The sequence below is a fragment of the Theobroma cacao genome, chromosome 4 (genome assembly GCF_053813885.1).
Source record: "Theobroma cacao isolate CCN51 chromosome 4, ASM5381388v1, whole genome shotgun sequence".
Taxonomy (NCBI): domain Eukaryota; kingdom Viridiplantae; phylum Streptophyta; class Magnoliopsida; order Malvales; family Malvaceae; genus Theobroma; species Theobroma cacao.
Genome location: NC_142642.1, coordinates 33,322,922 through 33,350,707, shown reverse-complemented (window position 1 = coordinate 33,350,707; position 27,786 = coordinate 33,322,922). Strand labels below are relative to the sequence as shown.

Genomic DNA, 27,786 nt, shown 5'->3' with positions numbered 1-27,786 from the left:
ATGTTAATGCCAACTTATTCTATTCTCACAAAAAAACTATTCTATTCCATTCTTATTTATTTCACGAATCAAACGTGCATAAGCGTTGTAGTGTTATTATGTTGATGTCACGTGACATGTCACATCTTCATATTAATGTTACGTCAATGAGTCACGTCAATATTGACATCATCCCTTTTAAGAGTAAAATTGGATACCGTTAAGAATAAAAACTAAATTGAAATAATTTTCAAAATCAAAAGATTAAATTGCTTTAATTTTAAGTACAGTGACTAAATTAAAAAAAAATACATAAGTATAAGGACTTTATATGTATTTAACCATTTTAAAGAGTCTTTGGCGAGGTTTTAGGTCTAAGGAAAGTTTTAAAGGTTTGGAACAACCAATCCTTTCTATGCATTCTCCTTCTCTAGTTTTTTCTAAATACTTTGTTAGAGTAAGTGTGCAACATTAAGTTTGCTAAGTGTCACAAATTACACATTTTCGTTTAAATATGTGATAGTCCATGTAGCGTTCGAGCAAACGCTTTCGTACAAGCCAATTAATAATTCGATTATATTTAAGCAAACATCAATAATAGCTACGAATTAGTTTTTTTTTTAGCTACGAATTAGTTTATGCAAAAGTAATATCGAAATCATGAGAATAAAGAATGCCATATACACAATCACTAGATCCATATTAAAAAATATATTATTAATATTGAAAGTATGTACAAAGAGACCGATAGTAGACTTGGCAATTCGTGTTTTCGTATCTTTAACGTGTCAGACACGATTATACACGAAACACATTAAGGCTAAACACGAACACGACACGTTTAATATTCGTGTCTTAAATTTGAAACACGTATACATTTAATACACGTGTAACACGACACGACACGATTAATACGTTTTACACGTTTATTAAACGTGTCAATATACGACACGACATGATTAATAATACGTTTAACATGTTTAACACGATTAACACGATTAAATAAAAATATTTATAATTAAATATAATTTTATTATTTAAATTTAAAATTTATAATTATAAAAATAATTATAACAAAAAAATAATAATAATAACATCAAATATAATAAAATTTAATATAAATAACATACATAAAATTCATTATCATATATAAGGTTAAAATACACATTAAATAATTATTAAAAATTATTTATATAAGGTTAAAATAGTTTTTAACTATTAATGTTTAATAGGTTAATAAACGTGTCATATATACACGTTTAAACACGTATACACGTTTAAACACGATAACACGATTAAGTAAATGTGTTTAAACGTGTTTTAAACGTATTTGTCGTGTCCGACACATTAAGACACGAAAATTAGACATGAAACACGTTAAGGGTAAACCCAAAACCTATTTAACTCGTGTCTTCTCGTATCGTATTAACGTGTCGTGTCCAAAATTGTCAGGTCTAACCGAGAGTACCAAACATGCCATCTTTGGGCTATAGGGGCGGCTTTAGATGGTTAGTTACAAATATAACTTAACTAGTGAGACAACCTAACAATTTGTCAATTGCTCATCCCTTATAAAGAGCTGACAAGCTTTTACACATATGTCACCAATAATTGTTACAATACATGAAATGGGGACATTTCTTTCCTTAAAGACTTAATAAAAATTTTTAAATATGCCACCAAGTGCTGTTACAATATTTGAAATAGGATCATTTTCTCTTAAACTACAAAAGACTTAGTCTCCTATATAGTTCTACCCTGTCATTGCTTTATACAAAAGTTAGCTCATTACATCCTCTCCACTCAATTGTCGACATCCTCATTGATTGGTTGGCTTATAACTCTTGATCTTTTACTTGAAAGCATGGAAGTTGGCTTCTTTCTCCCAGGTGATTTCATCTATTCTCAAACTTTATCATTTCACCAAATACTCCTATGTTGGTGGTCAAGAAACTAACATAATATGTGGGAAATGTAATTTAGTTTTTGTTGTTGCAACAGTTTTTAACTCATGGTTAAAATTTAAATTTGTGGAGTTTTTATATAGTGAGATTTATAATTAAGATGGTAAGATGCAATTTGACATATTTCATCAAATTCTAATTATTAGGTATCAATATCAATATCCATTAGATATTGCTGAACAAAAATTGGCAATAAAAGTTGTTTGATAGTACACTTTGGTAATAAAAGTTGGGAATTAAAGATGAAGATTCTTGCTTTCAAAAGTTGAGTATAACTATTGCAAATACTTTAACTGAAATTATTCGAAGCTCAAAGTGGAAATATGAATAAGAAATTATGTTAGATTACTGTAGATAATTTTTTTTGGATGATGATATTGTTCAACAAATAAAAGAAAATGATCGTAATTAAGGCTACTTCTCTCTTGTTATTACACCAGCTACCATAAGTTGCGTGTGATGGATGATATATTTTTGAAGATACGGAACAGTGAGACAGAATTGAGAAAACTCAAGTTTTAGAAACAGTAAATTAAGTGAAGCTATAAGGTGAGAAATCATGGCATAAAGATCTTCTTTTAAAATTGTATTCAGACTGACATACTCAATAGTGCTTTGGAATTAAGAGAATATTTTGTCAACTGGAGTAAATTGATAGTAATTTTAGAATATATCCATCAATGGAGGAATGGGATAAGTCACTGCATTAATTTTGCACAATTTTGAAAGGTTTTTATGACATTTTAAATAGTTTTTGGGAATATACTTTCCCAAGATCTATAACATATATAAGAAATTTCTTAAATTGAAAAAGAATGATTATCCATTCACTACATTGATTAAGAGAAAATGTGACAATTATAGGAGGATGTAATTTAGTTTTTGTTGTTACAATTGTTCTTGACTCACACTTAAAATTTAAATTTTGTGGAGTTTTATATAATAAGTTTTATAATTGTGATAGTAAGATGCAATTTAATAGATTTCATAAAATTTTATAAAATATCAATATCCATTAGATATGGATTTTTATTTGTAATTTTATTAAATGCCCCAAGTGTCCTGTGTATTTTCTTTCTCTTTGCCTCCCTAACTAAGCAAAAAGGATTCAAGACAGTGACCCACTGGCCCGGTCCCACGCAGTATCCGCTCGACTTAAAACTTAAAAGGCTTATACATTTTCCTTACCAGTCAAAGCAGATGATTTTCGAATTTTTATTTACCGCTAAATCCATTATTTTTATATACAGAGAATCCGGATATAATAATCGGATCTTTTTATTTTTTTCGTATCGTCAAACGGTGCTTAAACTTGTACATTTCATTTTTCTCCTTATAGTCTCATTTGACCCACTGTACATATATACACACAACAAGATTGATGCAATTAGTGTTCAACACAAATGAACGTAATGAGCATTATCCAAGAGAAAGTTAAAGCATTTCTTGTTCTAATTGCAGCATTTGTCCTCCGACTTTGTCCTAAATTAGACACAAGAAGGTCACAGTCACCCCATCACAACAGCAGCAGCCATCATCACTGCCTTCTTCTGTTATTGACTTAAAAATATCGCCGCCGTCGACCCTGCCTCTGCCACCACCACTGTCATCGTCCCCTTCCTTCAATGCGGAGTCACAACTACTTAACTTACTCGCTGCTCGGTAGCATATACAGTGGCAAAGTGCAATCTTGACATTTTGCTTCACTTTTGCCCTTGGATTCTCTCTCCAAGTTTCACAAACTGATCAATCCAAGAACAAGGAGGGCCCTTTTTCCTTTGTGTTGCTTTCTTTTGCTGTCTTGCTTATATTTGTCATTCTCTTCGTTGCATTATTTATCAGCCAAAACAATACCTAAACTGCACAAGTGTTGGAAAAAGTTCCACTGTTTCTAGCTGCCGCAGCATTTTGCCACGCCACTGCAACTGCTTTTCCATTGAAGCTGAAGTTCACTACATGGACTCTGTTTTTCATCTTCTTATTTGTTGTCGTATTTGTGCCACTGCTATTCTTGAATCGAAACCGTGCTACTTAATCCAAGTAGAGCTAGAGCAGAGTTGTGATGCTTATACTAAACCAATTGTTCAGAAATTGATTCCTTCTTCTTTTCTTTTCTTTTCTTTTTATTTTTTTTACATTGAACCAATCACTAGGGGTGGGAACAGACCAAGGTCATTCATGGGTCTACTTAGATTAATTTTAGGGTAATTCTACAATTTGACAGGGGGCTCATGTTTCTATTTTTAAGAGCCAACGCTTTTAAAGTAAAAGTTGTGTAAATTTTGTAAGTATGATTGATGATTTAAAATAGTAAATCGATCACTTAAACTGATACCACTTGTTTACTCAATTACAAATGTTTTGAAATGAAAATAACTATTTGATTTTAATAATCATTTAATCTTCTCACTACAGTGATTGTAAACGTCCAATGATTTTAATACTATTCTAAACTTTTATAGTTCGGTACCAAGCTTAGCTACATAGCAACAATAACTAGATTTATAATAAAAAAAAATTCTCATTTATCTGTTCTTTCCAATTTCCATTATCTTCATCAATATTGCTTTCTTTTTTCGAAAAGTAAGTATTACTCATTGTTTTTAAATTTATTTTTTATACCAATTATTCAAGTAAAATAAAAAGTTTATCCCAAAAAAAAATATGATAAGTTGTTACTTTTCAAAAAAAGATGGAGATACACGAGGGAAAGCCAAAGGAAGAAATTGGATTTTGTTAAGCTCGGTTTAGATTTTGTTCTATTGGTTTGAACATGCCATGAATGATCAATTGTAGCTAGTGAGATGACAGATGAGGTAGCTAATAAGTTGTTTTGTACAATGAGTTTGTTTTGCTTTGGTTGACTAGTCTAATTCATTTTAACAACAGAATGGATTGCAGAGCGACTAATATTTAATTTAATATTAATTCGACAAACGGAATGGTTGACTAGTCCAATTCTGATTGAAAACTGCTTGTAGTAATTTCCACGAAGTTGCGTGACTGATGCTTGGCTTGGAATATGGGGGGTCCCTCAATTCCGCGTGAGCTGTGGGGACAAGCTATTGCTGGAAAAGTTTTCATCTTCTTATATTTTAAAGAGCAAATGTTTGATGCCCCCGAATTTGCTTTACTTTCTTAATCTCAACTTCATTGGCGCTTCTAAGTTCGCTTTTCCTTGATTCCAAATTTTATCTGCACTGTCTTATTACCAGTTTTGCCTCGACCAAATTTCTAGTATTTCCGTACAGTGATGGCCTCTTCTGCTTTGGACGCCTTAGTCGCCTGCGCTAAAGCTATTCAAGACGAGAATCTGACTCTTGCCGACTCACTCCTGGAGCGGATCTGGAATCTTGCTGCCGACCAATCCTGCCCGGAAAGAAGCGATGTTGTGAAATACTTTGCGGAAGCTCTAGTTCGCCGAGCTTACGGAATTTCTTCTGCCAGTGCCTATTTCACTTTGCTGACTCCTTCACCCATTAATTTCCTTCATAATTTTTCCTGCGATGCCATCAACACTGCCTGTATGGGAAAGAAACGATTGCACCTCATTACCTTCTTATTCCGACCTTTATGTTATTGGAGATACTTGTTTAGATCACTAGCTAATGCTTCCGGTGATTTTCTATCAGTCCGTGTAAGTGTCATAGTATCACCATTTCTGGAAAAAATAGTAAAATTCCAACAAGAAAAAAGTAAGCACGATCTCACTACGGCGGCCATGGAACGTGGAATTAAGTTGGAGGACTTGAGAGTGGTTTATGCCAATAGTTTGGGTGATGTGGATGCGTCTAAGGCGGATTTCACAAGGACAACGGATGAGGCCGTAATCGTCTATTATCACTGTAAACTTCACCAGTTGCTGGCAGATGCAAGAGTAATGGAGAGAGAGTTGTTAAAGTTGAGGCAGATAAACCCAGAGATTGTGATTATAGAAGAGCAATATGCTGACCATAATGACTCCAATTTCATCAAACGGTTGGAGAAATCTTTTCAATATTACTTCAATTTTTTGGAATTTTACGAATTCATGTATTGTAGACCACAGATAGTAAACATCGTGGGATGTGAAGGGACAGACCGACTTGAGCGACACCAGACTTTGGCTCAATGGCGATCCCTCTTGCGAGCGAATGGCCTTCTTCCAGTTCCACTGGCGCCGGATATCGGGTCTGGGGACATTGAGGATAATGGGTGTGTGGTTTTTCAAAACGACGATGGCCTATTGCATTTCACATCGGCTTGGAAACTCACAGATGCGGTGGACCACTTCAATCCAATCAGCTATAACCCTATCCAAGGTATATTTCTTATGCAATGTTTTACAAAGTAGAATAAATAAATTCACATTCCATTATATTCATGTTTTATAGCGCCCATAATGATAATACAATTATCTATTAGCATGTTTGGTTGGGGGAATGGCTAAGCCATTCCCCCTTTATTCCCAAGGAATTTTTATTCCTTTGTTTGGTTGAAAAATGATCCAAGGAATAGCCATTCCTATGAAATGGCTATTCTTCAAAATCCTTCAAAACCAAGGAATAGCTAATACCACCCTCCCCCATGGTATTAGCTATTCCATGGTTGAAGAATAAATTTAAAAATTAATAAAGACAAAAATACCCCTTACAAGTTTGAAAATTTACAACTTTATTAGTATAAAATATTATTTTTCTCTCTCTCCTCTTTCTCTCACTTGATTCCAATTTTTAATAAAATATTAATATTAAATTATAAATAAAATATTAATATTTAAATTATCAATTATTAATAAAATAAATTATAAATTATTCCTATTTAAAAACAAAATAAATTAAAAATAAATAAACATAATATCATTTAAATTAGATAAACAATATTAATAATTAAATAATCAATTATTAATATTTAAATAAATTACCAATTATTAATATTGAAAAAATAAAATAAAAAATTAATCATAATAAAATTTAAATTAAATAAAATATTAATATTTAAATTATCTATTATTAATATTTTAAATAAATAATCAATTATTAATTTTCAAAAATAAAATAAAATAAAATAATTGATCATCATAATATTTAAATTAAATAAAATATTAATATTTTAAAAAATAAATAAATATTAATATTGAAATTATCAATTATTAATATTTTAAATAAATTATCAATTATTAATATTTTAAAAATAAAATAAAATAAAAATTAATCATAATAATATTTAAATTAAATAAATGTTAATATTTAAATGATTTATTATTAATATTTTAATTAAATTCTAGATTATTAATATTTTAAAAATCTAATAAAAATAAAATGTCACATAAATAATAAAGGGTGTTTTTGTCTTTTTATTTTCTATTCCTTTCTTATTCCAAAATTATTGTTACCAACCAAACACTACAATAAGTCATAATAATTATTCCTGTTCTATTCCCTTTGTCATACCAAACTAAGTAATAACTATTCTATTCTATTCCCACCTCATTCTATTCCCACATAATAACTATTCTATTCCATTCCTGTCTATTCCGCCAACCAAACATACCATATAGGTTATATACTTTTTTAGGGCAATTACGCAAGTTCATTATTTGATCCATCTCCCTTTTGATGACATAAAGCTACCTAAATCTCATATTTTATGTCCTTGATTTTCACAAAATTTTAAAAAAAATTTCAAATCAGTCTATCTTATATTAAAATTTTATATACCATTTTATAAAAAAAATGATGTTTCAAGGTTTTTAATAACAAAAGAGTAAAAAAAATCATTGAAAGTAAATTTGAAATATATATAAAAAGGAGTAGTTTGTGTTCAAAAAAAAAAAAAGAACATAACTTTGACACATCGAAAAGAAATAAAAGGGACTAAGAAAATGGGATGGAGGGAGTATAGTTAAAATTATTCTTTGATTCGTTAAAATCTTTTGAATAAATCAACTAGAAAATATACTTTATTTCTAAAGTATTGATGCAATGAAATTTTAATTTAGGATTAAGGAATAAGAATCAAATTTATCAGTATCTAATTTGGTGATTAAATTTTACCATCAAACTTTGAATGACTAATATTGACACCATTTAAATCAGTCAAAAAGTAAAAAGAAAAAATGTTTCCTGAAATATTTCTTAATTTTCAATAACATAAAAGTAATAAATTTGGATATTTGAAAAAATAAAAATAAAAAAGAAAATATGGACATGAAGTTTTTTTTCCTTTCCTCTTCTTCCTTTCCCTTTTCTCTTTTGTTTTTTCTTTTTTAGCATGACTATTATAAGTACCAAATTTTGCACTTTAATAAATGAAAAATTAAAATATAATTTCCATTTTAATGAAGTGAAATTTTCATAAAAAATTAGGAAAGAATATCAATTGGCACAAAAAGTGTCAATCAATAGTTCAAAAATTTTAGGGTAACTATCAATTTGGATAGATTTTTAATTTTTTTTTCACTTTTTGACTATTTAAAGTGTCGATCAACTTAGGCTTGAATTCAGAAAATTAGTGAATTTGACCAAACTTACAGTATTGATCAACACATAATGTAAATCGACACTACATTTTTCAGATCGATTTATTTTTAATTTTTTTGAATTATCTAATGATTTATTTTTAAAATGATAAATCTCTTAAAAATTATAATTTTTATTAGAAGATAAAATTTAAAATTTTCATGAAATCTGAGTTGTTCATCACCTGATCCTGACCGTCCACTCCATTTCATCTCAGCAATTAATACTCCATCATATTTCTACCTACCTCATAATTTATTAGATATCCTCGCCTCTCCTCTTCTACTGCTAGAAATTCCCACAGCAATTTGGTAACTTACAAGTTAAAGGAGTTCAGAAGTCCAAGAATCTAAGAGTCTAAGCGAGCCCAAAATGTCCATTCGAGCTTAGATGAGCCCACAATGTCCCTACAAACCCAAACGACTCTACACCAATCTAAAAGATCCAGACGACTCCAGACTCTCAAAAAGCCTAGCCTGTGACTCATTCAATTCAATCCAATGCCATGCTGAATCAACTCTTAGACCTAGATCCAAGCAAGTTCCTCTTGGTAATAATATCCAAACCTGCATGACAGACATAGATAGAACTTGTCCATATGAACGTTTATCATGTAGGCACATTAGTAGACATGATAAAATGTTGAGGTTTAGGATTATAATTATATGCCATATAGAAAAATGTTGTTATAAAATTGTCACAGATTGTATGCAATTAAGGTTTATGACATTTAGATATAGTTCGGGTTGCTATCCTATATGCTATAACATGAACTAGTCCATGTAATTTTATAGTCATGAACTATGCCATCTAGTTTTAGGATCATGAGAGTATGCCATATATAGTTTGAACCATATAATGCACATGCCATATAGATAAATGTTGATATTAAAATTATGGTAGATTGTATGCCATTAAGGTTATAATGATGTCAATAGTATGACAAATAGATGTAGTTCAAGTTGCTATGCAATAACATGAACTATGCTATGTAATTTTACTGTCATGAACTATAGCCCATAGTCTTAGGATCATGAGAGTATGTTATATATGCAGTTTGAACAATATAATATGCAACGTAGTTTTAAAGATGTTTTCATCATTCAATATGTCATATAACTCTAAGTACATATATTTTTGACATATATTATGCCATATAAATTTAGGGGCATTCTTGTCATTTGGCATGTCATGTAGTTAGGGCATTTTCATCATGTTGTACCTTATATAGTACATGTATACATAAAATCTCTAATATGTATTATGTTCTTATGTAATTTTCAAGTTTAAGATTTAGTAGTTAAATTTTGATTTCATCATTTTAATGGTGACCAACCTACACCAAATATTAGCGTCCACCCTTCTTTTTTATTCCATTTCTCTATCCTTGTTCCTTTTGTCTCTCCTCGAAGGTTTTCATAATTTTTGTGCCGAATTTGGTCGACCAACATTAGATAAGGCATTGGTGACCACTGGTCAGACCCAGACCCCTGCTTTTCGTCCTTTCCCCATGTCGCTTTGCTCCTCTCTTTCCCCTCGCTACTTGGCTATTCTCTCTCTCTGATTCTTTCTTCCCTCATTTTCTCAGTCTTCGTAATCCTTTCCCTCTTTTTTTTTTATTCGTTGCCCTCTCACCATCCCAAATCAAGCTGGCTGACTCTAGGTCGATGTGGACGACCAAACCAAGCTTTAAATTTTCCCATCCCTTTCCTCACTTCTACTTTTCTATCTCTCTTCTCCTTCTTGTATGGCAACAGAATATTCTACATTCATTACATTTTTTACTGTACTGTTAAAATTGCACTAATAGAAAATGATTGGTAAAATTTGACCATAAAACTAGTAATGTAGGAGAGTGATAAATTGGATCCTTGACCCTTAATGCATCTTCATTGGCCTTTCTTTACTTAATTGTTATTTAGCTTAGAAATTATATTTTGTATAATGATAACACTTTCATAAACTTTCATTGTAGGTTTCAATCCAAATCCTGCATTAGAAGATACAGTTCGAACTTTACAAGTTGACCGACAGGTACTAACTTTTTTTTCAAGTCTCCTAAACAACGCCTTATAAGATTTCCACTTTAGTTTTAACTTACAAAATTTCCTCATTGTAGGATAAGATCCAAATTTACCACTCTATTTAGGGTGATTGATCAAATATAGCATCTATCTCCAAACGATTGAAATTTTAGCACTATATTTATTAATTTGATTCAACATAGTCAAAATTAGAAAATTTCTTTATTTCTTCCTGGAGTATTTTTTTATAGTTAAATTTTTATCATTTTTGAATCAAATTAAAAAATATAGTGATAAAATTGTACTTGTTCAAAGATGAGTAGTAAATTTTATTTTATTGAATCATTAAAGAATTTAAACTAGTTTTGTAATCTCATAAATATTTAAATTCATTAATAATTCAATAAAAAAAATTCTAGTTTTGATTTAGCTAGATTTAAATTTTATTAAGAATGTTTTACTTTTTTTAAAGTAAAGAAAATTTTACTTTAGTAAATAGTTCAAGATTAATAAGGAAATTGATAGATAAAAATTAGTCAATAATTAATTTAATAAGAATATTATCAATTAAAGAAAATTTACTTGAATAAAGACTTCAATGTTACTAACCAAATAAATAAAAATCAGTTACCGTTTCAATTTAATAAAAAATCATTAATGAAGGACAAACTTATTAATTTAATAAATTGTTAATAATATATATGTTGTTCACTATATATAAAAGATAAAGATAAAGATAGTTTAATTAAAGCATATTAAAATTTGAGTTCAAATCTGTTTATTCGGTGAAAAATATTTTTTTTAAAAATGGTTTATGTAAAAGCTTTTCTACGAATTAAAAAAAGTTTGGTTGCCTGGAGATGGTTAAAAGCTTGCTTGTAGTTTTTGAAGTACAAAAAAAATATAAAATTTCATCCAAGGATATACATTAAGGGTAACACCTGGATATTAAATTATTACAAATCTTGAGATTGAAAGTTTGGAAAAATTATTAAATTGAAGTCATGTAATTACAGACATTACATTCCTTGCTATTAACAAGAAAAGCTAAGATTCCTTTAATACTTCGACAAAAAAAAGTTGCAATTGGAATGTGACATTTGAAAACAAAAAACAAAAAATAAGAAAAAGTAACATTTGAAAGTAGAAAACTACTTCATTCTTTTGCAAAAGGGTTCTTTAGCCGTATTAACTTGCCTAGAGGTTACATATTTTGAATGTTTTGTGTATCTTATTTGCTATTTGTGGAACGAAGGATCCAGAGTCTCTTACTGCTTCTAGACAAAAGATGCCAATAGCGAGGTATTTAGAATTAAGTTGCATACAAAATGGTCCAAAAACAAGTGTTAACCTGAGGAGTGGTTGTGCCTCTTCCCAAGTGTTATTTTGGATTTTCTTGTTTTGCTCTTAGTAATTCATTATTACCTTTTTTAATTAACAGGCGTCCTCATTGAATGGATTGGCTGCTTTTGCTGAGATATATGACATGTTAGAAGATGTATGTTTGAAATATGAGCTTCCATTGGCTTTAACATGGGTGAAGGGAACCCCGAATGGAATCATGTCAGGTCTAAACAAGAAACGTTCTCTATCCATCGAAACTACTTACTCTTATATTAATTATTGTTATTATTATTATGATTGTTTAGAGAAAATTATTCAGTATAAGTCTTTCATGCAAGAATGTGCAATATATGATATTCAAGAAGGGCAAGCTATTGCTGGACAAGCGCTTCAATCAAATGAGCCCTTCCTTTTTGAACCAAATATTACTGAGCTTAGGAGCAATCCATTTGCTGAGGCTGCACAGAAGTCAGGCTTACATGCGGCCCTTGCAATCTGTCTAGTCAACCATTATACTGATGATGTTTATATACTAGAATTCTTTTTGTCCTCATCTGAGGAACAACTTGAGGAACCAAAATCCTTGGCACTTCGTATCTTCGAAGACTTGAAAAAAATGAAGACAAAGTTTGTAAAGCTAAGAGTTCATGGCACTGAAGTCGGTTTGCAGGAAGAAGCCATTCCAAACATTCCTCATTGTGGTAAAAGGAGAAAGTCGAGATCTGATGTTTGGGATGAATTTACCAAGAAAAAAGATGGCGATGGGAAAGAATGGGCTATATGTTCACATTGTGGTAGAGGGTTTGATGGTTCAAGTAGGAAAGGAACTTCACACCTAAGAAATCACTTGGAACGTTGTAAAAGCAAACGAACCAAAGTTGGAGATAAACAAGGTAATTCTTCCAAAGTTGAAGATCAACAAGGTAATTCTTCATTTGATCAAGATACGAGTCGCATGGATGTTGCAAGAATGATTATTAAGCATCAGTACCCATTGAATATAGTTGAGGATGAATATTTCAGCACTCTTTTGAAAAATTTGCAACCAAGGTTCAAACTTCAATCGCAAGAAATTCTAGCATCTGACATATTTCGTGTCTATAAAGAGGAAAAAGGTAGACACATTGAATATTTTGATACGCTCTCTTGTCGTTTTAATTTGACAGTCAGTTTGTGGGCAAATGATCTTGAAAAGATTACTCATTGTTGTTTTACTGTCCAATTTATTGATGACAATTGGAAATTGAAGAAGAAAGTTCTTGCCTTGAAAAATTTCGGGCAAGAATTTGACACTAGGATTTTCCTTGAAAATTTCAAGAGTTTGCTTAAGGACTGGAATTTTGACAAGAAAGTTTGCTCCTTAACCATGCATAATTCCTCCTCAAGTTTGGAGATAGCTGAAGAAATAAGAAAAGCCTGGCTCTGTTTCAGAGCTCCACATCCTTTAAGCACATTTTACATCAGCTGTGATGGGTGCATTAATGGTCTCCTTGCTAAGGATCAATCAAGTGAGATGGATGACGTGCTTCAAAATGTCGGAAAATCTATTGATGGTGCCATCAAAACTTCAAGTGCATGTTTGCTGGACATTTATGATAAATACAAGAAACTGAGTGAGCAGGAAAGAAAAGGCTATCCATTGATGAATGTGATATCTGATAACAATTGGAGGACGTGCAGCTTGGTTTTGGCAATTGCAGCTATTCTTGATCCACGATTTAAATTTGATTTTGTGGAGTTCTCATACAATAACATCTATGGCTTTGATGCAGCCCGGATTCACTTGGCAATCATTCGTAATGCTCTCACTGGTTTTTTCAATGAATATGCAAGTAATATGTACAGTGGGACATCTCTCTTCGATGATAAAAATTCCTTGAAAATTTTCAAAGCTGAAGAAAATACAATGGAATCTTTCCATAGGTGGTACAATTATAAAAGGAATGTTAACACTGAGGTTTCATGGAAGTCGGAATTTGATAAGTATGTTCAGGGACCTGTAATGTGTTCCGAAATGGAGTTTGACGTACTTGGTTGGTGGCGCGGACATGCTTCAAGCTTTCCTATTCTTGGGAGGATGGCTCGTGATATCTTAGCAATGCCTATGTCATCGATCATATCAGGTTCTACTTTGGCTGAAAAAGTTATGATGGACAATCCAATATTCAATGGCTTAAATCCTCAGATCATAGAGGCTATGATATGCGGCAGGGATTGGTTAGAATCTCCAAGGGCAAGTAAGTAATATCTTCATGATCCATTCTTATCATCATATTATCTCTGTTAGCTATTTAGTTATTTCGACCGAGCTTTTTCAAACGTGGAACCTAATAAGAGAGGAAACATAGGCTGCCTCACTGTCAAATTGAAGGATAGTCGACCTCTTGCACATCATTCGGAGTTAGACCACTTCTCTTCCGAATCTGATGATGAAGCACCATGGAATGAAGAAATAGGGAGGGAGGCCAGAGCATGGTCAGAGAAGGTACAAGCAATACCCTTCCTATTTTGTACTTATTAATTAAATCCTATATGAGGAAACTCAACCTAAAATCTAGGGCTAGTACTATTTAACATCTCGTATGCCTAAAAGGTTTTCAATCTTTTTTGAATGGCAAAGATTTCAAATTTTCAGAAATTGATTTACTAGTAAAAGGTTTTTTAACATAAACTAACCAAAAAAAAAAAATACTCTTACTTTTGTTGTTTTTCTGTATTTTTGTAGGATGTTCAGGCATATTTGATCTCTCCTTTAACGGAAAAAGAAGAAAAACATTTGAGCAAATGGCAAAGTCATGAAATAAGTGGGTACGTATGTGTGCCATTACATGATACATCCTATCAAATATGATAGTTTAATTAAGCGTTGATATCATTGTAATCATAATGAAATTTATTTATTTGTTGTTCTGTTTTGAAGAGAAATAATTGGACGAGATAAGATACAGGATAAAGCATTAGCACCTTTGCTTAGAATTCCTCAAGATGATATTGGTTCAGGAGATGTAAAAAATTATTATGTCGAGGATACGGTTAGTGTCCTTTCAAAATAATATTTCTCTTTCGGTTTTTTTTTTCTTGGAAATATACTAGTAGCTTGAAATGATAAGCTGAATGCATATATTAAGACGTGCCTTGCCCATATTTGAAGGTTGTGAATCGGTTCTTCATTTTGCTTAAAAGAAGGTATGAGAAGTTCCCACATAAATACCTGAAGCATCATTCCTTCGATTCTGCTACAGCTGTAAGGGCCTTTTATTTAAAATCATAATTAAGATTTTTTTTATATGTGTATGATCATTGGCAAGAGAATAACTTTTCAACTATATATGATGAACTCAGACTTTCTTGATTAATGGATCAAAGGCTGAATCTGAAGTGTTAAGATGGGTTAAACAAGAGGACTTGATAGGCGTGAGCAAGGTAACTATTTTTATTCCCTATAAGTTAGTCTGTTTAATGCAATGTCATAACTCATAATCTATAGGTAGGCACAATTATCACTTTCGTTTTTCTGTCGCTGACTCACTGCAGTTGTTTCTGCCAATGTGTTGGAGCGAACATTGGCTTCTTTTTTATGCTGACATTGACGATAAAAAATTGCTATGGATGGATCCAAACGAATATTCTCGAATGTCCAATGCTTCAGAGAAACAGGTGATCAGGCGGTGGTTTTCAGAGTTTCTATTGCCATCCATGGGTCATAATAATGCCAAGGATTGGCCGTTTCTTGTCCCAGAAAATATTCCTATGCAAAAGAAGTAAGCAAGCTGTCCTCATTTAAGAGAATTAGTGAAGCTTTTAGTTTTTCATTTTATAAATGGTATTTCGTTACACTCTCAATCTTTTCATTGACAATGCAGCTCCGTGGATTGTGGCCTCTTTGTCATGAAATATGCCGACTGCCTCACACATGGGAATTATTTTCCTTTCAGTCAAGATGACATGCCTCACTTCCGACGTCGTACATTTCTTGATCTATTGCGTGGAAGAATACGTTTGGGAAGGATCCATCAGCCAAGGTTATGGACTTGACATGATATTATTTTGCGAATAAATGTATATTATTAGTGAAGTCAACATAAAGTTTGTAGTGCTATAGCCGGCATGCATGGTCTATTTGTTACTTTCAAAGGGTATTCACAAATTTAGAGGAATTAAGCCTTAATTTTGGACTTTTACTTGTACGCATGTCTTTTGGTTTATTTAATTCTGAATTAATCACTAGTTTTGTGATTTTTATTCTTGAAATCAAATATAGTCATCGATGGCCATATTTTCCCAAATAGGTGCTTGAAAGTAACTATATCATATATATATATATATATATATATATATATATATATATATATATATATATATAAAGTATTACTTAAAAAAATTTAAATAAATATTTATTCTTTTATTACATTTAATCAAGTTTTTATATTTTTATTTTGGATCAAATAAGCCTTTATAATTAATGATTGATTAATTGTCATTAATTTAAATATTTTTTGTTATATTTTACTCACATAATATTGATGTGAAGAGTGAAAAATACAATAATCATGTCATCAAATTGCATCAACATGTCATATTATCATTTATTATAATATATTAATATGTCACGTTAATGTCATGTTAATATCATGTGATATAAAATAATAAATGATATTTTGTTTCAATTAATTATTAGTTATGAACAATTATTTGACTTAGAATAAAAGTATAAGAGTTTAATTAATTTAAAATAAAAGTATAAGAGTTTGATTCAACACAATACAAGTATAATGGTTTATTTGAATTTTTTTAAATAGTTTAAGAACTTTTTAGATATTATGTTAAAAATATTTTATATTAATATTTTTAAAAATGAAAGTAAACAAAAAATAATTTTTTATTAAATGTAATCCTATGTCAAATCGAGCTGGACCTAAAATATCCTGTCCAAAGCCCAATCCAAGTTAGTTTAGACCCGCAGGTCTGGTGGTTTACCTGAGCCATGGACAGCTTGTGATGCTACTCCTATTTTGATTGACAATTTTGTTAGTAAAGGAACAAAGATACTGGCACTTGGTTTCAGAAAAAGAAAATTATTAGTATTTGTGTCATGGCCCAAGTCCAGGTCAGACCCCAAGTATACTATAAGTGGGTCAGAAGGGTGAAGGCCCAAGTAGAAAATGGGCCGTAGAGTTGCAGGGCATTGTTTTGACGGAGGCAAAACTGAGCGAAAGGTTGTAGAGCACGAAGCAAGATAGATAGCCGAAGGTTTTGGAGGTAGGCCTTTCAGCCCATGATGCACTAGAAGGTTCCGGATACCGTATAAGGCAAAGCAGGCAATTAGTCAAGTCGAAGCACTTGAAAGTAGTTTACGCCATAAGTTTGGGTGATGTATTAACAACTTAATTCACAGTTACATATTTATTCTAATTGAGAAAAATAAAAATATATTTCTGTAAAATACCAAAAACTATTGTTAACTCTTATTTAGGGTAAGTAAGAGTTTTAAAACTCAAATCTAAAAGGTTCATTTGTTTGGTTAGCTAGTTTAGATTTTTTAATAAAAACGAAAAATTTCAAGAGAGGTACTCTGATGAAGAATAACATCCTAAAAATGTTTCTAGGCAGGGCTGAGCTGCGACGCCCAACCGGACAAGGACCGTAAAATGTCAAGCCCGTGGTACATTACTATAGGCCCTAACCTAATTCCTATCACCCCTTCATCTATGTGGATAACACTTGGCTTGCATGATCACATCGTTACTTTTTCGTTCTCCTTTTCGTCTGATATTAGGAAATGAATTTTGGTTTACTATCTTTTTCTTTTTTTTTTTTAGAAAACCTTAACGTGATATCTTTAAAAAGATATATGATTAATAATTAAAATATAACGTCTCTTTGAATTTAATATTTTTTTAAATAACAATTTAACTAATCTTATTAAGTATCTATAATCAGACTTTTAACTTGTAATTTGTACAAGCAACTTTTCTAAAAGTTTCTTCATTAAAATTAGTGAAGATTAAGGGAAAACAAAAGGAGTGATTTGAAAGTATGTGAAGCATTTTATTCAAGATTTTGGATACGCTTTTGCATAAGTTGAGGGAAGGTTAAATATTTAAAATATTATGTAAATAATCCTAAAATTTTGTAATTTTATTTTCCTTTACCTAAAATGTAAAAGTCTTATACTTTTAGTATTTGATTAACATGTACAAGAAATAACCATGATAAGCATTTTAGAGGATGAAATATATAGGTGCACTTAATTTGTACCTTTAAAAATTAAGCACAAATCACTAGTTCTCTTTGTTAGGGTTTAGGGTACTTTAAATGAAATATATAGGTGCAATTTTTAAATGTTTAATCAGGATATTACTAGTTAATCTAATATCATAAGTATAAAAAAAAAGTCTTTGTACGTTTGGTTCATCATTCTTTTTTCATCTTTCTTTCAGCTAAAATATCAAGTACAAAAATTGCTCCAAACCAAAAGAAGGATAAGAAAATTTATAGGAAACTTCCTAAGAACAAAAATTCATTTTATATTAATCCGAGCCGGTCCTCTTTTCAGCACGCGTTTTCTTCTTTGTCTTCACTTATTTGCCTTTCTTTGGGGGCCATGCTTAAAACTTTAACACATATTTGCTAGTGTTCAACATAAAGTCTATCTCAATTTCTAAGTACCTTTAGCTTAAGGTCTATCTCAGCATAAGGTCTCTCTGTGTTGTTTTGTTCTCTCTTTTGATTGGTTGTTTGCGAGGAAACACCAAACTATAATCCGATAAGTTGTTTCGGAGTAGTTTGTGCAGGTGAACCAAGGTCCAAGGCCCCAAGCGTATTGTGTATTTTCTTTCTCTTTGCCTAGAAAAAGTATTCAAGACAATGACCCCAGTGGCCCAGACCCATGTGCTATCCGTTTGACTTCAAAAAGGCTTATATATTTTCCTTACCCCGTCAAAGCAGGTGACTTTCGGATTTTTTTAATCATAGTTAAATTCGAGTGCAAGAGACTCGGATGTGATAATCGGATCTTTTCACTTTCTCCGTATGGTCAAAAGGATTTAAGCCTTCACATTTTTTTAGCTTTTTTTATTCACTTTTCCCCATATTGCCTTGTTCTGCCCACTATACATACACACACAACCAGATTGATGCAATTGGCGTTCAAGACACTACAAGGTCACAGTCATCCCCATCACAACAGCAGCAGCCATCATCACTGCCTTCTCCTGATAATGTAGCATTTGATTAACATGTAAAAGAAACTACCCTGATAAACATTTTAGAGGAGGAAATAAATAGGTGCAATGCACTTAATTTGCACCTCTAAAAATTAAACACAAATCATGAATTCTCATTATTAGGGTTAATTAGGGTTTAGGATGAAATATATAGGTGCAATTCTTAAATGTTTAATAAGGATATTCCTAGTTAATCTAATATCATAAGTAAAACTTAATAATAATGTCTTTGCATGTTTGGTTCATCGGTCTTTTTTTTCATAATTATTTCAGCTAAAATATGAGGTAGAAGAATTGCAGCAAACCAAAAGAAGGTAAGAAAAAAAAAAGTCATTTTGTGTTAAGCCGAGCGAGCCTCTTTTTGCACTCGTTTTTTCTTGTCTTCATCTATTGGACCTTCCCTTCCAACTTCCTGTCCGCGGTGAGAGCCATAAGATCCGAATTTCGGTCCTTAAAACTTAAACACACATTTTCTTGTGTTCAACATAAAGTCACCGCACCGCACGTCTTTTATCTCATTTTTTAAGTACCTTTAGCTTAACCTTCTCTCTCTCTCGTTTTGTTCTCTCATTTGATGGTCTATTTGCGAGGAAACACCAAACTTCGATCCGATAAGCTGTTTAAGAATAGTTTGTGCAGGTGAGCCAAAGTCCAATACCCCAAGTGTGTTGTGTATTTTCTTTCTCTTTGCCCCCCAACTTAGCAAAAAGCCAAAAAGTATCCAAGACAATGACCCTAGTGGTCCAGTCCCATGCCATACCCTCTTGACATAAAAGGCTTCTACATTTGGGATTTTTAGTCATCATCAAATTCACATTTTTTTATAAAGTAAAGAGAATTCGGAGGTAATAATCGGATCTTTCCATTTTTTTATATTGTCAAAGGGGGTTTAAGCTTACACATTCTTTTAGCTTTTTTTTTATTCACTTTTCTCCTTATCGCCTTATTTTGCCCACTATAAATATATATACACGCGCAACAAGGTTGATGCAATTGGTGTTTAAATACAAATAAACGTGATGGGCGTTATTCAAGAGAAAGTTAAAGCATTTCTTGCTCTAATTGCAGCACTTGTCCTCCGACTTTGTCCTAAATTAGACACGACAAGATCACAGTCACCCCAATCACAACAGCAGCAGCCATCATCACTGCCTTCTCCTGTTATCGACTTAGAAATATCGCCGCCGTCGACACTGCCTCTGCGCCCACCACCGTCAACGTCCCCTTCCTTCAATGCGGAGTCACAACTACTTAATTTACTCGCTGCTCAGCCGCATCTACAGTGGCAAAGTGCAATATTGACATTTTGCTTCACTTTTGCCTTTGGATTCTCTCTCCAATTTTCACAAACCGATCAATCCAAGGACAAGGAGCCCCCTTTTTCCTTCGTGTTGCTTTCTTTTGCTGTCTTGCTTATATTTGTCATACTCTTGGTTGCATTATTTATCAGCCAAAACCATGCCAGAACTTCACAAGTGTTGGAAAAAGTTGCACTGTTACTAGCTGCCGCAGCATTTTGCCACGCCACTGCAATTCCTTTTCCATTGAACCTAAAGTTCGCTACATGGACTCTGTTCTCCGTCTCCTTGTTTGTTGTCGTGTTTGTGCCACCGCAATTCTTGAGTCGAGGTAGTGCTTCTTAAGTAGAGCTAGAGCAGAGTCGTAATGTTTATACTTAATCAATTGCTTAGAAATTGATTCCTTCTTCCCCTTATTTCTTTGGATCAATATGGTACAAAAAAATCTATGTACAAGGAAACAGATAATTAGTAATCGTAGCATTTTACCTTGTATTGGTGTTGCAGACACTGCCTCCCAAATCTATAGGATTAATTCCATTTATTTGCCATTACTTCCACACTTAATTTGCTTCTTTATTCCGCTATTTCAAGTTGAAAAATGGTGTAACTGTTAATATAAAAAAAAGAAGAAGTGTGATTTGATTAATTCCATTTATTGGCTGAGACTGTGAGGCATGCTTGTATGGTTACGGGCAAAGTAGATTTTTATTTTGGAGGAAATTTAGCAAGTATCATGAATTGTTTTTCTTTCTCCGTCAGACGCGGCAAAACAAAAATTTTCATTAAATAAGGTTATGTTATGAGTCATGACATCCAAACATCATAACACGTGCTTAAAGTTGTTCTCGAAGTACATCAAAACTTAAGCTCCAAAAACAGAGCCCTCTGTCACTCAGAATAATAAAGAAGAAAAGAAAAGGGGAAAATCTTGACCTGTTAACCACAACCACTTGACGGCTTTGCAGCTCCCTTGCTACAATTCTTACCTATCACTAGGGATGGGAACAGAGGAACACAGACCAAGGTCATTCATTGGCCTGCTCAGTTTAATAAATTTTGATTAATTTTAGGGTGATTCTACAATTTGACAGGTGGCTCCTGATTCAATTTTTTTTAGAGCCAACGCTTGTAATGTAAAAGTTGTGCAATTTTGTTGAATAAAATAATAAAAAATATAAATAAATTTTATATTTATAATTGATATGATTTAAAATAGTAAATCAATCACCATTTGTTTACTCAATTACAAATATTTTTAATGAAAATAAGTATTTGATTTTAATAAGCATTTAATCTTCTCACCCCAGTCATTGTAAATGTCCAATGATTTTAATACTATTCTAAACTCATATAGTACAGTACCAAACTTAACTACATAGCAACAATAATGAGATTCATAATCCCCAGCAAAGCAAAGGCCTCCTTAATAAAAAAAAAAAAAGCAATTTCTCACTTACTTTCTTCTTTTTCTTAAAATGCTTCTCATTTATCTATTCTTTTTCAATTTCCACTATCTTCATCATTACTGCTCATTGTTTTTAAATTTATTTGGAATAATATTTAAAAAAATTTCTTAAATTATTCAAAAAAATTCAAATAAGTCATATACTTTTATTATGTTCAATTAATTTTTTATAATTTTACTTTGAATGAAATATATTTTTATATTTTTATTTTGAATTAAATGAATTCTTATAATTAATGATTTACTTAGTCAAAATATCATTTGTCATTTTAGATCACATAAGTTAATGTGGTATGTCAACATGTCATAATTAATTATAAAATGACATACTAATATATCATAATAGATAATGACATGACATGTTAATGTGATCATATAACATTTTTCACTTTTTACATCAACATTATATTAATATCATATAACGACATTTTTTTTTACAAAATTTCAAGGAGCTTCAGATTTTATAGGTTTTTTTTTTTTTTTCGTTTTGATTTTCTTTTATTTGAAGTTTTGGGAATTTCATTTCTTGTTCATTTTATTTCACTCGAATTTCATTTGAATTTTATAAAAGGAAAAAGAATTGCCAATTTTGGCAATTTCTTAAATTACTGTGCTACATGTATATTTAGTAAAGTATTTTTCTTTTGATTGGGAATAGTGCACTGGGTCTTGAATTCGATGTTTGGTTCATTTCACCAGAAATTTCATTTCATCTTTTTGATACGTACTTCTTTTTTGGGTTTTTTATTTAGAATTTTGAATTTTTATGTATGAGTGGATGAATCTGAGGTGGGTTTTGTGAGTTAATGTTGATTGAGAGCAGTGGACTTCTCTTGCAGTGATTTGCGGCGGCTTTGGAGACTGTAAAATTTTGGTTGTCATCTTTGGTGGGGAACAGTTAGGTGGCAGTACCAAAAATTCAATTTCTGAGGATACTTTCAACTTCTCAGAGCTCATGAACTTCGATTCTTATGCTAGGTGGTGTAACAGCCCTGCAGCTACAGATCAGATGTTTGCCTCCTTCGGTTTGTCCTCCTATCCATCCTTTCCTTGTGCCTCTCTTGATTCATTAAATATTACAGAACAAAGTTCTGGTACCTTTGTTGAAGGTGGTGATGCGTTAAGTGGCATGGGTGGTTCTTATAATTGTGTGGATAGAATGGTGTTCCAGCAAACAGATGCGCACTTTGGTAATCCGTTGGATTCCACAGATACCGATGAACAGGGTGTTAGACGAAATAATGGTGGAATAGACAAAATAATACTTCAGATGTGGCAAACTCGTTGATTTCAAGGCCAGTTGGACAATCACTTGATGAGAAGATGCTTAGAGCACTGCCCTTGTTTAAGGAGTCATCTGGAGGAGGCATCTTGGCAAAAGTATGGGTTCCAGTTAAGCATGGAGATCAGTATATGTTGACCACTTCTGATCAGCCCTATTTGCTAGACCAGATACTTTCTGGTTATCGTGACGTGTGAAGGACGTATATCTTCTCTGCAGAACTGAAACCGCGTTCCTTCCCTGGGCTTCCCGGTCGTGTTTTCATCTCTAGAGTTCCTGAGTGGACTTCTAATGTAAACCATTACAGTGAGGATGAGTACTTGCGGTTTTCACATGCTGTCAACCGTAAAGTCGGTGGTTCTATTGCCTTACCAGCGTTGGAACCTCTTGAGATGTCTTGCTGTGCTGTGCTGGAACTTGTCACTGTGAAAGAGAAGCCCAACTTTGATGCAGAAATGGAAAATGTCTGCCTTGCACTCCAGGTTAGTATATATTATTTCTGTTTATGTATTTGTAAAGTTTTTGTTTTTGGGTCCTGAATGTCCGTTTCCTGCTCTCTGTAACTCTCCAAACAAATCAATATCACTGACATATCCACCTTTTTAGCTCATTTAGAATTAAACTGCTTTATAATGGTTGACGTGTAGAAGAGTATGAAGGAGGGCAAAACTTACTAACAAATGATTTTCTAGAGCCTTTTATTCTATTTGATCCGTTGCTAAGTGATATTTTCTGTGTTCACATATTATTTCGAAGACATCTTTAACCGCTGAAAAAGAATGCATTTTCTGCTGGAAACTCTTGGATTGTTTGTGGGAAGTTCATATCATTTTCTGATGTACTATCATGCTTGTAAATGGCAACTCTGGATCTTTTGGTCCATAAAAGTTGTAGTTAACGACAGAAAACTTCTTCTGTTATCTTGCATGAGATGGATTTAGTGTTACTTATACTAAAAGTTGGGTACCTGTTAATTGGAACTTAGCTATTTTAAGATTTAAGAACAACTTGTTGGAATGCAACATTTGGATTTTTTGCAACTCTAATAAAATCTTATAATAATAAGGCTGTGCCTTGGAGTTGTGGTAGAATTATAAGCTTCCACATATGGAATATAGCATATAAGATGAATTATCATAAAAACACGTGCTTTGCCAAATGAAAGATAATGTAAAACTGAACTTTGATTAGTATCTTTATTAAACATTCCCTAATTAAGGATTAGTTTGATTTGTCATTGTATCTAAGTTGTTACTTTTTTTTAAAAAGAGATACATGAGTGAAAGGTAAAAGAACGAAATCGGATTTGGTAAGCTTCGTTAAGATTTTATTCAATTTGGTTGAACACGTCATGAATGATCAATCCTAAGAATAATAGTTCTTAATACATGTCATGCTCATATATATTTGGATCTTGTTAAGCACCGTTGATGTGAATGCTGATTAATGCTGGTAAATACATGTCATATTCAATTAATTGACAATCAACTCTAAATATAATAATGGGGAAAAAGAGCATGAAGGTGGTCCCATTTTCCCATATGGTACTGAAAAAATTTTGACGTGAAAGAGTTATAATTAATGACACTTCTATAATTAATTAGTAAATGTGAATAGAATCTAATGTGTGAAAAGTATGATTTTAAAAAAACGATTAAATTTCTCAACTCTCTATAAAGCAAGGGTTTTTTTTGGTGGAGTGGTGGTAGAATCGAAGTACGACTATATTAATCGAAGTTGCGTGACTGATGCTTGGCTTGGAATATGGAGGGTCCCTCAATTCCGCGTGAGGTGTGGGGACACGCTATTGCTGGCAAAGTTGTCATCTTCTTATATTTGAAAGTGCACATGTTTGGGCTATAGGGGCGGCTTTAGATGGTTAGTTACAAACATAACTTAACTAGTGAGGTAACTTAACAATTCGTCAATTGCTCATCCCTTATAAAGAGCTGACAAACTTTTATACATATGTCACCAATAATTGTTACAATGCATGAAATGGAGACATTTCTTTCCTTAAAGACTTAATAAATATTTTTAAATATACCATCAAGTGCTATTACAATATTTGAAATAGAGACATTTTCTCTTAAACTACAAAAGACTTAGTCTCCTATATAGTTCTACCCTGTCATTGCTTTATACAAAAGTTAGCTCATTACATCCTCTCCACTCAATTGTCTGACATCCTCATTGATTGGTTGGCTTAGAACTCTTGATCTTTTACTTGAAAGCATGGAAGTTGACTTCTTTCTCCTCAGACTTTATCATTTCACCAAAGACTCTTATGTTGGTGGTTAAGAAATTAACATAATTTGTGGGAAATGTAATTTAGTTTTTGTTGTTGCAACAGTTTTTAACTCATGGTTAAAATTTAAATTTGTGGAGTTTTTATATAGTGAGATTTATAATTAAGATGGTAAGATGCAATTTGACATATTTCATAAAATTCTAATTATTAGGTATCAATATCAATATCCATTAGATATTGCTGAACAAAAATTGGCAATAAAAGTTGTTTGATAGTACACTTTGGTAATAAAAGTTGGGAATTAAAGATGAAGATTCTTGCTTTCAAAAGTTTAGAGTATAACTATTGCAAATACTTTAACTGAAATTATTCGAAGCTCAAAGTGGAAATATGAATAAGAAATTAAGTTAGATTACTGTAGATAAATTTTTTTGGATGATGATATTGTTCAACAAATAAAAGAAAGTGATCGTAATTAAGGCTACTTCTCTGTTGTTATTACACCAGCTACCATAAGTTGCGTGTGATGGATGATATATTTTTGAAGATAAGGAACAGTGAGACAGAATTGAGAAAACTCAAGTTTTAGAAACAGTAAATTAAGTGAAGCTATAAGGTGAGAAATCATGGGATAAAGATCTTCTTTTAAAATTGGATTCAGACTGACATACTCAATAGCGCTTTGGAATTAAGAGAATATTTTGTCAACTGGAGTAAATTGATAGTAATTTTAGAATATATCCATCAATGGAGGAATGGGATAAGTCACTGCATTAATTTTGCACAATTTTGAAAGGTTTTTATGACATTTAAAATAGTTTTTGAGAATATACTTTCCCAAGATCTATAACATATATAAGAAATTTCTTAAATTGAAAAAGAATGATTATCCATTCACTACATTGATTAAGAGAAAATGTGACAATTATAGGAGGATGTAATTTAGTTTTTGTTGTTACAATTGTTCTTGACTCACGCTTAAAATTTAAATTTTGTGGAGTTTTATATAATAAGTTTTATAATTGTGATAGTAAGATGCAATTTAATAGATTTCATAAAATTTTATAAAATATCAATATCCATTAGATATGGATTTTTATTTGTAGTTTTATTAAATGCCCCAAGTGTCCTGCGTATTTTCTTTCTCTTTGCCTCCCTAACTAAGCAAAAAGGATTCAAGACAGTACATTTCATTTTTCTCCTTACAGTCTCATTTGACCCACTGTACATATATACACACAAGATTGATGCAATTAGTGTTCAACACAAATGAACGTAATGAGCATTATCCAAAGATAAAATGAGTCAAATACTTCAATTCTTTTGCTGTCTTGCTTATATTTGTCATTCTCTTCGTTGCATTATTTATCAGCCAAAACAATACCTAAACTGCACAAGCGTTGGAAAAAGTTCCACTGTTTCTAGCTGCCGCAGCATTTTGCCACGCCACTGCAACTGCTTTTCCATTGAAGCTGAAGTTCACTACATGGACTTCAGCCATGACCCATAATCAGTCGTACAGGCGTGCTCCATGATGTGAGCTGCCCATAGTTGTCTGATCGATCTAATTCTTCTACTCTAAGCACATCAACTTTTTCTTTGAAAAGTGAAATTTTATTAAGGCCCCTCCAGCTAGTGTACCATCACAAGTCTTGAACCATGATGGAAGACTTCTAGTGGCATATGAAATCTAGCTTTGTGATAAGAAAAACTCTCTACAGTTACAAAAGATTTCAGATGCTCAATAAGAAGTTGGCACCTACTCTCAACTAAGACCTGTACTGTACACAAAAGCTTGAGTTAATATTATATATCTTCAATTCTTTTGCTGTCTTGCTTATATTTGTCATTCTCTTCGTTGCATTATTTATCAGCCAAAACAATACCTAAACTGCACAAGCGTTGGAAAAAGTTCCACTGTTTCTAGCTGCCGCAGCATTTTGCCACGCCACTGCAACTGCTTTTCCATTGAAGCTGAAGTTCACTACATGGACTCTGTTTTTCGTCTCCTTATTTGTTGTCGTATTTGTGCCGCTGCTATTCTTGAATCGAAACCGTGCTACTTAATCCAAGTAGAGCTAGAGCAGAGTTGTGATGCTTATTCTTAACCAATTGTTCAGAAATTGATTCCTTCTTCTTTTCTTTTCTTTTCTTTTTATTTTTTTTACATTGAACCAATCACTAGGGGTGGGAACAGACCAAGGTCATTCATGGGTCTACTTAGATTAATTTTAGGGTAATTCTACAATTTGACAGGGGGCTCATGTTTCTATTTTTAAGAGCCAACGGTTTTAAAGTAAAAGTTGTGTAAATTTTGTAAGTATGATTGATGATTTAAAATAGTAAATCGATCACTTAAATTGATACCACTTGTTTACTCAATTGTAAATGTTTTTAAATGAAAATAACTATTTGATTTTAATAATCATTTAATCTTCTCACTACAGTGA

General features: G+C 32.0%; 1 protein-coding gene and 1 long non-coding RNA gene across 3 annotated transcripts; both read left to right on the top strand.

Annotated features, from left to right (window-relative positions):
- Positions 1–5,039: 5,039 nt before the first annotated feature.
- LOC148763317 (uncharacterized) lies at positions 5,040–16,097 on the top strand. 2 transcript variants are annotated; one of them, XM_088805546.1, is made up of 10 exons: positions 5,046–6,244; positions 10,419–10,477; positions 11,909–14,048; positions 14,160–14,296; positions 14,537–14,619; positions 14,732–14,843; positions 14,963–15,055; positions 15,154–15,234; positions 15,346–15,572; positions 15,675–16,097. In XM_088805546.1, exons 1-10 carry the CDS (start codon positions 5,197–5,199, stop codon positions 15,844–15,846), a joined length of 4,152 nt encoding a protein of 1,383 aa, XP_088661672.1. In that variant the 5' UTR covers positions 5,046–5,196; the 3' UTR covers positions 15,847–16,097. The 2 variants fall into 2 exon arrangements, with proteins under 2 accessions (XP_088661673.1, XP_088661672.1); XM_088805547.1 differs by lacking the exon at positions 15,675–16,097 and having other exon boundaries at positions 5,040–6,244; positions 15,461–15,554.
- Positions 16,098–22,381: 6,284 nt separating this feature from the next.
- On the top strand, positions 22,382–27,656 carry LOC148763316 (uncharacterized). Its single transcript, XR_016025739.1, has 2 exons — positions 22,382–23,567; positions 26,709–27,656. It is a non-coding gene; the product is annotated as an uncharacterized LOC148763316 (long non-coding RNA).
- The last annotated feature ends 130 nt before the right edge of the window (positions 27,657–27,786 follow it).

What these genes read in the sequence shown, in the direction of transcription:
- LOC148763317 (XM_088805546.1), top strand. Translation starts at nt 5,197, where the DNA reads ATGGCCTCTTCTGCTTTGGACGCCTTAGTCGCCTGCGCTAAAGCTATT. An exon ending in CTTTACAAGTTGACCGACAG is followed by an intron (nt 10,478 to 11,908) that starts GTACTAACTTTT and finishes TTTAATTAACAG; the next exon opens with GCGTCCTCATTGAATGGATT. An exon ending in ACTTGATAGGCGTGAGCAAG is followed by an intron (nt 15,235 to 15,345) that starts GTAACTATTTTT and finishes GACTCACTGCAG; the next exon opens with TTGTTTCTGCCAATGTGTTG.